General features: G+C 42.4%; 1 protein-coding gene across 5 annotated transcripts in view; it reads left to right on the top strand.

The window, feature by feature from the left end:
* Nucleotides 1-13946, top strand: part of LOC135912388 (chymotrypsin B-like) — a 142054-nt gene that overhangs the window by 88169 nt on the left and 39939 nt on the right. For 3 of the 5 annotated variants that reach the window (XM_065444856.1, XM_065444842.1, XM_065444833.1), the window contains one exon: nucleotides 2694-2768. The exons of the other annotated variants lie outside the window; for them this stretch is intronic. In XM_065444856.1, coding sequence (XP_065300928.1) covers nucleotides 2694-2768 — 75 coding nt within the window. The remainder of the gene's footprint in view (nucleotides 1-2693; nucleotides 2769-13946) is intronic. 5 annotated transcript variants of the gene reach the window in all.

The following is a 13946-nucleotide window of genomic DNA, read 5'->3' as shown; positions in this document are numbered from 1 at the left end:
CCTATAATACGGCTTCGCAACGTACCACCGGCTTTTCACCTTTTTTCTTGTCTATGGCCGTTCACCAAGTTTCGTTCTTGATGTATCGTTCCTTTGACTCCTTTACCCTCAGAAGCTCCTCCCTCGGAAAAGTTTCTGTCTCGTCATGCATACTGTTGTCACATCGCCCATCTTAAAGCGCTGTCTCCCAGGAGGCTAGCAAGTTTTGTTACGACTCGACCCACCACGCCCACTTTTTCTCCTGGCGACGAAGTTCATCTTTGGACGCCTGTGCGCGTTTCCGGCGTATGCGAAAAAATTCTCCCGCGGTTCATTGGACCCTACACGGTCTTTGAGCTGACATCACCTGTCAATTACCGCGTCTCACCCTCTTGGAACGCCCTCCGATTACCGTTGCCGTGGGACATAGATAGTGCATGTCTCTCGCTTAAAACCATATATTCAACGCATTTCATAATACTTCCGCGCGACCAGGCGGCCGCTTCCACAGTACGAGGGAATTAGTGTGGGCGCAACACATGCCTGACTTTACAACTTCAGCTTCCACACATATCACCATCTATTGTACATCTTTTTCATCTGTATATATCATCTCCAGCATTTCAGCTTGATTCTCGTGGTAGTAGCATGAGCTTGGTTGGGATGAACCGGTTCCTTACAATATTTAAGTCTAAGAAGACCAAATATGTGGGCCACCTCTCTCATCTGGTATTCGTCTTTTGACGGGTTTATATCTCACGATCTAAGATAAAAGGCATGCGCTTTCGGTGTTTCCTTTCATGACGCTTGTTTATGGAATATCAGAGCAAGCCAACAAACAATGACACCAAGGACAACAAAGGGGAAATCACTTGTGCTTTAATGAATGAAATAAACGAACGATAAATAAATGGAAATTAAAGTGGATGAAAAAACAACTTGCCGCAGGTGGGAACCGAACCCACAACCTTCTCATTTCGCGTGCGATGCTCTACCAATTGAGCTACCGCGTCATCGTTTTCCCATCCACTCTCTTGGGTGTTTATGTGTCCTAGTAGAACCCTTGGAGTGTTAGCCAGCGCCACCACTCACAGACCTTGGCGGCGGACGTGGAATCCCCCGAATAGCGAAGGTTGTGGGTTCGGTTCCCACCTGCGGCAAGTTGTTTCTTCATCCACTTTAATTTCCATTTATTTATCGTTCGTTTATTTCATTCATTAAAGCACAGGTAATTTCCCCTATGCTGTCCTTGGTGTCAGTATTTGTTGGCTTGCTCTGATATTCCACAAACAAGCGTCATGAAAGGAAACACTGAAAGCGCATGCCTTTTATCTTAGATCGTGAGATATAAACCAGTCAAAAGACGAATACCAGATGAGAGACGTGGCCCACATATTTGGTCTTCTTAGACTTAAATATTGTAAGGAACCGGTTTATCCCAACCAAGCTCATGCTACTACCACGAGAATCAAGCTGAGATGCTGGAGATGATATATACAGATAAAAAAGATGTACAATAGATGATGATATGTGTGGAAGCTGAAGTTGTAAAGTCAGGCATGTGTTGCGCCCACACTAATTCCCTCGTACTGTGGAAGCGGCCGCCTGGTCGCGCGGAAGTATTATGAAATGCATGATATGACTAATAAAAATCGGGCCCCTCGGTTAACCCCCTTTCTTCTTGTTGTTTGTGGAATGTCATTCTAAAAGTGTTGAGGAATAAGTTTGCCAAGAATTTGAGACCTGCTATGAACAACTTAAGTGAAGGATGACGTGACTGTGCAATATAGCCGGTATATACAGCATGTCACACATGCTATGCCGTCGGTGATTACGAGGGCGAAATTTCATTTGGAGTCTCCATATAATCGCAATATAAAATACTTTTCATTTTGAACCGTCTTCAGTAGACGCAAAGGCAGAATGATTGTGGCAGCATTTACTAAATACTCAACAACCACAATGTATCTTATGCACATGCTACTGCTGAAATTCGCGCGAAATGCAGCTTCTTTTTGGCCAGGATGATATATATATATATATATATATATATATATATATATATATATATATATATATATATATATATATATATATATATATATATATATATATATATATATATATATATATTTATATATATATATATATTTATATATATATATATATATATATATATTTATATATATATTTTTGGCCAGGATGATATATATATATATATATATATATATATATATATATATATATATATATAGTTGGTCTTTATTTCGGTCTTTATTTCTTGTGCACTGTTATCTTTTATGTAATACCACGCCCTGTAATGTTTCCTGCTGCCACCCCCACCCCTTATGTACTGCCTTTAAGGGAAAATAAATAATGAAGATGAGGAATAAGCTTCAGCCTATTTTATAAAAATAATGCTAGGTTGCTGGTCTAGCAACCTAGCAGTTCTATATCTTCACGGTGCAAATGCGCTATTCTATTGCAGCACCAGCACCTAACCCATTTCCCTGGACCGTATTGTGGATTAAAAATATTCAATTATTCATTCAATTGGTATCCTAATAATTACTATAGACGAGAGTTTATCTTAGGCGAGAATTACCCTACTGAGTGTAACATAATATTCAGGGTGAGAACTTTTTGTGAACAAAAGTATTTTCTAAAAGCCTTGCGGGAAATTGGTTTCATAATACCTTTTTCCTTAATCGCAGGTACGGATATCGATTACGTTTTCAAACGACTCATCTTACAATAAAAATTACGATGATGTCTGCCCCGACACACATGTAAGTAAATGCTCACTCCAAAACATGCTAGGTGCAATGAGGCAGCTTACCTTGCCACAATGTAGGTTGTGTTTATAGTGTGTGTCTGTTTTTACTGCGGACCATTTAAGAAATGCCCGACGAAGTTACTCCGATTGTGACACTACAAATAAATTATCTCCCAAGGCGGATATGATATGCAAGAAAACACAAACCTATCAATTTACTAATATGTATACCCTCCTATTTACCAACTTCATCGCAAATGTTTTTGTTGAAAGTGTCGTTGTATATTTCTGTATTTGAAGATTTTTTTTAACATACTGCATTCGAGGAAGGGCTGTTCCTAGAGTGTGTACAAGTCTAAAGTACTAGTGAAAGTAAGAATGTTGATAGAAACCCAGTGAGAACTTATACAAAGAATTGGCAAATGGTATTACGCTGCATTACAAGCTATTACGGTAAAAATTCGTTCGATTGGAGGGAACAGATATTGCCAGGTAAAGAATTCCAAGGTCATGTACGTGGGGGAAAAAAAACTGTATATAAATGTGCCAGTGTGAGCGAAAGCCGGTTTCATGTTGAGTTCATGATAACTGGAGGTTGAAGGCTGTTTAGTAAAAAATAAGTATTCGCTATCTGACAGCCGACATGAAGAGTTAATGTTATTGTATATATATTACAGTGAACCGATTTCATGGCACGGAGAGTGGTGATAAGTTAAATGAAGGAAGGGCAGATGACGCGGAAAAGTACCTATCATATCTGCAACATATAGAGCGCAAAGCTTTTTTGTACCACCTTAAACTGTTTGATACCGAATTGGAGGTGCAGGAACCAGCAATTTTGGGATATTGTAGTATCATCGGCCTTAGAGTTAGAAGAACTGGTGATGCTTGTACATTGCTAAATAAGGGACATGCCCTCTGTTATAGAGGTCTGCTAGATAAGAAGCAATACGGGGTGGGATTCCTTATCCATAAGGACATAGCGGGCAACATTGACATATTCTACAGCAACAATGAGAGGGCAGCTGTAGTCGCAATCAAACTTAACAAGAGGTATATATTAAATGTAGTAAAAGCCTACGCTCCAACATCAACTCACGATGATGAGGAAGTAGATCAGCTTTACGACGAGGTTGCCTTCGCGATGAGAAAAGTGCAAACTCAATATACCGTAGCAATGGGCGTCTTCAATGCAAAAGTGGAGAAAAAGCAGGCTGATGAACAAGCAATTGGCAACTACGGCGTCGATTCTAGGAACGCCAGAGGAGAGATGCTGGTAGAATTTGCAGAAAGGAATAAGCTTCGAACAATGAACACCTTTTCCAGGAAGCGTAGCAACTTAAAGTGGACATAGAAAAGCCCTAATGGTGAAATGAAAGTGACTTCATGCTTTCTGCTGATCCCTGTATAATGCAGGATTTAGAATTGATAGGTAGGGTTAAGAGCAGTGATCATAGGTTAGTGAGGAGTAGGACTCACCTTAATTTGAAGAGAGAAAGAGCAAAATTGGTCAATAAGCGGCAGGTCAACCAAGAGGCAGTAAGGGTTAAAGCAGACAAATTCAGGCTGGTACATGCAAACAAATATGCAGCCTTAGAACAGACAGATGATCAAATAAACGTAATGAATGAAAACGTAACTAGGCTGGCTTCAGAGGCAGCAACTGAACTGGGAGGCAAGGCACCAAGGCAACCAGTAGGCAAGCTGTCACAAGTAACAAAGGACCTAATAAAGAAACGACAAAAAATGAAAGTGTTCAACTCAAGAGGTAAGAGAGAATTCGCGGAATTGTCAAAACTGATCAACAAGGTGAAAATAAGTGATATTCGAAGGCTATAACATGAGAAAAACCGAAGAAGCCGTAAAAAATGGACGCAGCCTGAAATCAATGAGAAAGAAACTTGGCATAGGACAAACCATGATGCATGCACTAAAAGATAAGCAGGGTAATATCACCAGCAATCTCGAAGATATAGTAATAGCAGCGGAAGAATTCTATACTGACCTGTACAGAGCCCAAAGGAGTCAGGATACCTCAATTGGGAACAGTAATGAACAGGATACAGAAACTCCTCCCACAACTAGCGATCAGGTCAGAAGGGCCTTGCACGACATGAAACGAGGAACAGCGGCAGGAGAAGATGAAATAACAGTCGATTTAATCAAAGATGAAGGAGACATAATGCTTGGAAAAGTGGCAGTTCTTTATACGAATTGTCTATCGACTGCATGGGTCCCTGAAAATTGCAGGAATGCGAACATTATACTAATCTACAATAAAGGAGACGTTAAACAATTGAAAAATTATATGCCCATTAGCTTACTTCCAGTATCATATAAAATATTTACCAAAATAATCTCCAATAGAATAGAACACTGGACTTTAATCAACTAAGGGAACAGGCTGGCTTCAGGAAGGGATGCTCTACAATGGATCACGTCCACGTCATTAATCAGGTTATCGAGAAATCCGCAGAATAAAATAAGCATCTCTATATGGCTTTCATAGATTACGAAATGGCATTTGATTCAGTAGAGATACCAGCAGTCGTAGAAACATTACGTAATCAAGGAGTACAGAACACATACGTAAATACCCTGGAAAATATCTACAGAGCGTCTACAGCTACCTTAATTGTACAGAAGAAAAGTATGAAGATACATATAAAAAAAGGGTCAGACAGGGACACATAATCTCACCAATGCTCTTCACTGCGTGCTTTGAAGACGCATTCCAGATATTGAACTGGGAAGGCTTATGAGTAAGGATAGACGGCGAATATCTCAGCAACCTTCGGTTTGCCGATGACATTGTTCTATTGAGCAACAACGCAGACGAGTTACAAAAAATGAATGAGGACCTTAACAGAGAGAGTGTAAGTGAGGGATTGATGATTAATATGCAGAAGACAAAGATAATCAACAACCTGACAAAGGAACAAGAGTTCAGGATCGCAATCTGTGAAGGAGTAACGTTTCCCTAGATCAATTATTCACAGGGAATCCTGACCATGAGAAGGAAATTCACAGAAGAATAAAAATGGGTTGGACCTCATACGGCAGACATTGTCAGCTCCTGACTGGAAGCTTATGATTATCATTGAAAAGGAAGGCGTACAATCAGTGCATTTTACCAGGGCTGACATATGGGGCAGAGAATCGGAGACTGACAAAGATGCTTGTGAACAAGTTAAGGACCGCGCAAAGAGCGATGGGACGAAGATTGCTAGGTATAACGTTAAGACACAGAAAGAGAGCGGTTTGGATCAGAGAGCAAACGGGTATAGACGATATTCTGATTGACGTCAAAAGAAAACATGGAGCTTGGCAGGTCATGTAATGCGCAGGTTAGATATCCATTGCACCATTAGGGTTACAGATTGGGTACCAAGAGAAAGGAAACGCAATCGAGGACGACAGAAGACTAGGTGGAGCGAAGTAATTAGGAAATTCGCGGACGCTAGTTGGAATTGGTTGTCGCAGGACAAGGGTAATTGGAGATCGCAGGGAGAGGCTTTCGACCTGCAGTGGACATAAAACAGGCTGATGGTGATGATGATAATAATAATTGGGATAATGATGATGTAGTTGTACGGACCAGGTTAGTGATTTCAGTAGTAGAAGCTGTCTTTTTTGGTGCAGATGCCTTTCTATGCTTCACACATACTAGCATTTTAGTACTTTGTTAGCTAATGTCATCATAGTAAGGCAACATGAAGTGCTTATGAAGGCAACACCTAGTTATGTACAGCTGGATACGCTGTTTAAGGGTCAGCCCCAAATATTCATGAAACTACGGTATAGTCCTGTTTATAGATGAAATTAGAACATTTTAGAGAAGTTAGTGTTTTTACGAAGTTCGTTTTTACTAAGCGTAATACATGACGAAACAACTTTTAGGGCGCAGGTGTTCCTGCTCATTTCAATAGAGTCGTAAAGGACGCAACTGTAAGCGTAGAGTCGAAGTTTATAGGGTAAATTTCTTGTGGTGTTTATGCAGGGTGTTTCCGCGAACATTTTTAAAATTTTTTACATTGCCTGTTGCAGATTGCACAATTATAGTCAGTGAGCTGGTCTACTCGTTGAAGCGAACATTAGCAGCAACAAAATTGTAATGCATAATCAACTAATTAACAAAAACTGATTAGGTTTTTACGTAATACCTCATGGCACATATTGCAATTCTCTAATTCTAGCTGGTGAGACTGCAAGACATATCCACGTGAAAAGAACTGTGTGGATGACATCATTTACGAGATATGGGCCGTCATACTTAAGGTAAAGATGCACTGTCGTTCCATTTACTTTCTTAACAAAACGTCGTTTTATGCATTGAAGCACAACAGTAACTGCAACGCCAATGCGTTCATTTGCAAAGTTTGACAATTAATATCTCGAAACTGGTTTCATCCTGAGAATGCGTTCCAACTGTGTCCGCCTTGCAAACTCCCCGGATAGAATTTGTAAATACCAATATATACCACAAGGTAATTAGTAAACAAACGATTGGTGAGTATTCGTGAATTATTGGATTATCTATTTAAATTTTTTGTGCGAGTAATGTCCGCCTCTTTGAATAGACTAGCTCATGGAGCAGAATTGTGGTATTCGCCAGAAGCAATTAAAAAAAAATTAAATGTGTTCGCTGAAACACTCGGTATTGGTAAGGAATAAGAGAGGACCTAAAAGTCAGTCATGGGGACGCCGGATGAAACTGCCATAGTGTTAGATTCTGCCGAATTATAACTTACGAACTGCGAGTAGTTTGAAAGGAAGTCGCCTATCGATTTAATTAGGTTTTCTTTATTCAGAATTGCCTTGACTTTGAACAAGAATTTAAAATAGAGCACTCTGTCAAGCTCTTTCGAAAAATCTATAAAGACTAGGCCAATCTGATTGCCTAAGTTTATTTGTAAATAAACGTCATGTGTGAATTTTGTCGAGTTACGGTGCTAGGCCTATGGCGAAAACTACGTTGAAGACTATTTATTTGCTTGTTAGATTCTGTAAATTCTATTATGTGCTCATGCACAATGTGATAAAGCATTATGCAAGATTGGGACGTTAGCGGAATCGACTTGTAGCGGCTGAGTGTATGCTTCACATTGATATGGTATTTGGACATCAGTACGGCTATAGGCAGCATAGGAGAGGCTTCCGAAGATTACGATAAATTATGGGAAACAATCGTTAACATATCAAGCTATACACATTTTAAATAAACAGAAATACATAATAAATTGGACAGATAGCCCTGGTAAACTTAAAAGAATGTACAAAACGTTTCTTGTCACAACAGCCTGTGTATTGTAGACTGTTTTACATTAATTTCTACTTTATTCATAGCTTTTCTGAGTTTCTCCTTTTTTCTGTTCTGTACGCACAGTGTACTGGTACATAATTGTTCTCTACATATCTGTAACATGATAAAACGGCCTACTAGCTATCTGACACATGAATCCTGTGTGACTTTTTTGTATACGTGTACGCATATGTAGGCATCTCACACTTGTTATCTGATGTATTAGAAGTAACTTTCTTTCTTCTTCGGCTGTACATTGAGTGGAGCTCCAATTTTTATTTAATGTGCACCTTATTGTATACATCACTTTTCGCATAAATGCTGTGTGAACTGAACGGGGGTAGAACACAGTCAGGCTGTTTCAGCCTTTAGTCTCTGCCTCTGCAGGATATGCCCTGAAAATCAAGTAGTTTGACTTGTCCTAAAATATATATAGAGGCAGAACGTTCGCTAGTTTCCTAGCAGGAGGTACAACACCTCTCGACAAAGATTTACAAAAAAATTTGTTAAGTATTTAGCAGTCAATGAACAATATTGCCCTTAGAAGGAGATTGGAATATTATCGGGGCCAGACCATCATGCGGTGTCTGATTCAAGAACGAGGTTCTGTACGCGTTCTGCTGATATTGTGACGTTAGCAATGAAGCTAGAAAACAAAACGTCTAACGAGGGTATGGTTGTGTTGTCAGTAGCGATTACAGAGTGGAAATGTCTAATGAAAGCATGAGAAATTCATGTTCTGTCATTGGCTGCTTCATAATATATTGTAAAATAAGATGAAAAAGTACATAGCAGGTCCGCTAGACTGCCATAATTTGCACGCGTTTTCTTTAGGAAGTTCGGAAGTTGCAGTTCAAGGCAGACATTTTTGACTATGTTCGATATGAGGCGAAGCACTTCTTTTATTGGATTAAATTACTCGAAACTTTCAGGATTAGCTGGTGTTTTATAGCGTTGTAGTCTTCTTATCCTGCTTGATTTCTGTAGTTTGTCTATTCATCCATGGTACGGCAATATTTTTTTTCCTTTCGGGGGAACAAAGCACGGAAGATGTGTTAATAATGCATTCAAAATTGCAGACGAGGGTATCGACGTCACAATTGTGGTTGAAGTTGCTGAACTTATTCAAGTAAAAATTGAAATTGTCGAGAACAGACGTCCCGTGTGGATGATGAATGTCATAAAATATCGTGAACAGAATGCGCGATTTAGAAACCGGAAAAGGATGTGAAAATAATACAGGCTTCTGGCCTGAAATTTCACAAATTATTTCGTAGTGAGAATAATTATTTTTAGGGGTTCAACTTACACATTCAAGGTTAAAGAGAGAACTCTACCTTGAGGGACATTGCACAATTCGGGTAAGGTCACAGGACAACGAGAGGCAATTCAGTTCACGTGCTAGAAAGACGGCATGTTCAGAAAAGGCGTGTATATTCCAATCAACACCTAGTTCCATTAAAGTCTCCCACAATTATAGGATTTGAAATGTGGAAGTGTGTTTGTACGCAAATTCATAGAGCACATTTAGACTGTATACGGAAAAAGTAGGAGCACGGTAGGAGACCGAGATTATGAAAGTTGGCTTGGGCAAGTAAAGTTTGCAACACAAAACTTCAATGTTAGAAGGCCTAGAAATTGCAGAGAAGCTCAAGTTCGACTGCAATAAAGCGATGCCACGTCCTCCGCCATTTTTTTAAAAGGAACGCACAGTGCCATAACCAGAAGGTGCAAATCCTGCGTCTAGTATACCTTCCTGTAGTCAAGTCTGTTATGACGAGCATATGCGGAAAAGACAAGATCGTTGGTGGCAGAAAATCAAGGAGTTTGCTTGCTATGCTTCCAGCAGCTAGATTAAGTACGCTGTTCAGTTGACGAACGGGGTAGTCACGTAGGTTCGCTGTTATCATTAACAAGGTGGTTAGATGATTCACCCCAGTGGTAACGAATACCGCCAATAAAAACGTGTTCCCACAGGAGCTTTACAATGGCAGCATTCCTTCGAAATGGCGTAGCAGCATTCCAGAGCTGCTCACGCAGAGAGCGCACTTAAATAGAAACTTCCTGAGAAATTTGAAGAGATCAGCCCTTTAGTTTCGAGGTGTCCTCCTTTTTGTCGATTTTGATTCGAACACCTCGTAACTACATGATGAGAGGAAGTGGGCGCTCATCTCCCGTTGTGCCGATTTTGTGTAACCGTTCATTGAAGGAGAAGCAATGTTTAGCTTTTGAGAGAAAAACATAGGGATCCTGTTTTTAAGTAGTACGTTATTTTCTTTCTTGTCTTCAGTGACGCCACGCAAGATCATATTCTTACGCATAAACAAATTTTCTAAATAATCGTATTTTGCAATAATTTTGAAATGGGCCAGAAGAGCGTACGTACATTGGAGTGTACCTGATTTCAAGGAGAGCTACCGTCGACGGCAAGGTTTGATGATTTCAACGCACTGAGACGTGGCTCCAACCTGCGCGGAGTTGGTAATCCGGACTCAACCACTCCTGTACAAGCCTCAAGTGCCGTAGTGTGAGATTGTAAAGAACCAAATGTTGTTGCGGCAGAGTCGGTTGGTGTGCGCCATGGTTACAATGCTGACACGCGGGATTCTACGGCACGCACTCGATTATTTACTGATTTCTGTAATTTCGCCAGGTCGTGAGTCATTACGTTCCGTATACCAAGCAACATAGCATATAGGTGCTGGCGATATTGCTGCGCGAATCTTTGCCTCCATTACCACTTCAAGAAGAAGGCGCTTCTTTATTACAGCCAGGTTTACTTATTCGAGCGTGTTAACTGTGCCATGTCATATTGCTCAGAGAGCTCGATACTAGATGACTGTGTAGGCGTCGATGGGCAAGGATTCATCCCAGCCTCTCCGCTTAACATAAGCCATACTGCGCAATACCGAGCACTTGAAAGGTACAAATTGAGACAAGGCAGTAGCAGTTTATATGGTTACGCGCGAACCGTTTTTTTTTTAAATGCAAGGCAGGTGCAGGGAAGCGGTTGGCGTTTATTACGGGAGTGGTCAAAAGGCAGCCCGCAGAATGTCGTCGTCCTCTTTCTCCACGCTCCGGCTTTTTGTCATTACCTCTCTTTCTGCCATTTGTTACGAGAGCTCGTTACATTTCCTCGTTGGCAGACGAAGCCCGCCGGGCAAGTCAGTCAGTCGCACGTGGATTGTAAGCCTTCAGGTGGGCAACGTGCGTGACTTCGGTTTTGGGGGAGTGTCGTACACTGTTTGTGAGGCGTGCAATGCGATAGTTGACTTCGTTGACGCGTTCGACTATAACGTAAGGTCCAGCATAGTGCGGCAAGAACTTCTGGCAGAAGCCGCGCTTCTGTAATGGCGTTCAGAGCTACACAATGTCACCAGGATCGAAATGTACATGTAGGCGACGGCCATCGTAGCGGATCTTTGATCGGTCTTGCGAAGCCAGAGTGCGTAGCCCAGCTAGGCGTTGCGCTTCTTCTGCTCGACAGGGGATCTTGGTTATAGAGTCATTATCATGAGCGAAGTAAGGAAATATGGTGTCGAGCGTATAGCGAGGCGGACGAGCGTAAAGAATAAAAAACGCAGTAACCCGTAGTCTCGTGTCTTGGGTGCTGAATGTATAGGTGACAAAAGGCAAGACACTGTCCCAGTTCTTCTGTGCGGAATCGACATACATTGATAGCATGTTCGCAAGCGTTCTGTTTGTACGTTCAACCACACCATTACTTTGTGGATAGTACGGTTCCAATGCCGGAGGCTAGCTGAACACATACGAAGGGTCTGTTCAACAACGTCTGCGGTAAATTTTCTCCCACAATCGCTGATTATATTGCGAGGAGGCCCATGTCAGAGAAGGATTATAATAGGAAAAGAGAGACTTCTGCTGCTGTTGCCGATGGCAGCGCTGCCGTCTCACTATAACGGGTCAGGTGGTCTACACATAGAATAATCTAATGATTGCCGTTAGAGAATCGTGGGAAGAGGCTCAGGATATCTAGACCAACTTGTTCGAAAGGGGCACTGAAGTCGCTGGACTGGCTAAAGTCGACCAAGCGGTGTGTATGGGGGTCGGTTGTAATCCTGGCATTCGGTGCCGCTGGCGACGTACCACTCGGTATCGCGACGCATCTAGGGCCAGTAAAAGTGTTCTTTAGCACGGTAGAGCGTTCTTGTAAAGCCAAGATGGCCAGTGGTTGGATCGTCATGCATGGCGTATAGTATTTGAATATGGCGGCTCTTTGGGACAAGTGAAAGGTAGTGCGCGCCAGAGGGCGCATCGCTCTTATACAGGATGCCGTCACATAGGTGAAAGCGGCTATTTCCTGAAGGCTCGTGTGTGGTCTCGAAGAGTGGTTGCAAACTCGCCTCCTTCTTCTGTACGGATATGAAGGTACCCATATCAGGAAATTCCGGGGATGCAGAGGCGATGTGTTGATCGTAGTTGTCAGCGTCGCATTCAGTCGTTGTAAGAGGCATCCGAGGGAGGCAATCAGCATCAGCGTGTCCTCGACCGCTCTTGTACGAAACCGCAGAAATGTACTCTAGTAGACGAAGAGCCTAACGCGCAAGTCGACCGGAAAGGTCCCGAAGATCCATGAGCTAGCACAGTGAATGATGATCTGTGACCGCCGTGAAGGGGCGCCCGTAGAAGTAAAAACAAAACTGTTCCACCGCGAAGATGACGCCCAAGCACTCTTGCTCGGTCAAGGCATAATTGCGCTTGGAGCGACTCAAGGAGCGGCTAGCGTACGAGATCACGTGCTCACTTCCACCGATGCGCTGAACAAGTACAGCGCTGATGCCAGCACCGCTCGCGCTGGTGTGAACCTCTGTGGGTGCTGAGGGATCGAAGTGGCGAAGAATAGGCTGCGACGTCAAGAAGAACTTTAATTCACGAAAGAAAGAGTCGCACTCTGTGGTCCACTCAACAGAAACGCCTTTCTGGAGAAGGCGCGTAAGAGGGTGGGTCACATAGGCAAAGCGAGGGGTGTACCGGCGAAAGTAGGAGCACAAGCCTAAAAAGATTCGTAGCTGCTGGATGAGGTTGCTTAAATGCCTCTATAGACGCAGCTTTTTGGGGTTCTGGTCGCATGCCGTTTCTATCGACCTGACGTCCCAGCACAAGACCTTGTCGTTCCCCAAAATGGCACTTCTTCGAATTCAGGACAAGGCCGGCTTTCTCGAAACAGTTGATAACCAACTCTAGACGCTTGTTATGCTCACTAAATGTTCGCCAGAAAATCAAAACGTCGTCGAGGTAGCACATTCAAACTTCACATTTGAAGCCGCGCATGAATCTTTCGAACGTTGCTGGCGCGTTGCACAGCCCGAAAGGCATGACGTGAAATTCACATATTCCGTCGGGCGATACAAATGTTGTTTCTTCCTTATCGTCCCTGTGCATAGGAATTTGACAGTAACCTGACCGCAGATCAACAGAAGTAAGAGACCGCAAAAAGGCAGTTGATGGCGTCGTCAATTCGGGGAAGCGGGTACGTCTATTTTTTGTAATGGCGTTTTGGCGTCGGTAATAAACGCAGAATCGCCATGTACTATCTTTATTTTTCACCAATGTCCCTGGTGCTTCCCAAGGGCCAGAGGATTCTTGGATGACTCTTTTGCTTAGCATTTCATCGACTTGATCGGTGATTATCGTGCTCTCTGCGGGGGACATACGATAGAGTTTTGTAGAATCGGTTGGGCAGAACCAGTGTTGATGAGGTGACGAGTTCGAGATGCAGGGAACGATGGCGGGCTGTCGTTCTGCGCGAAGTCGAATACTGAGCAGTGTTTTGCAAGGAGAGCCACCAACGCCTCATGCTTATGGTCACTGAGTGATTTAACGACCATGCGAAGCATCTGAGTCCACAGAGTGCACATTACCAGCTTC

Source organism: Dermacentor albipictus, chromosome 1, assembly GCF_038994185.2.
Source record: "Dermacentor albipictus isolate Rhodes 1998 colony chromosome 1, USDA_Dalb.pri_finalv2, whole genome shotgun sequence".
NCBI classification, from domain to species: Eukaryota; Metazoa; Arthropoda; class Arachnida; order Ixodida; family Ixodidae; genus Dermacentor; species Dermacentor albipictus.
The sequence above is the reverse complement of the archived record's forward strand: the minus strand, read 5'-3'. Positions and strand labels throughout refer to the sequence as shown.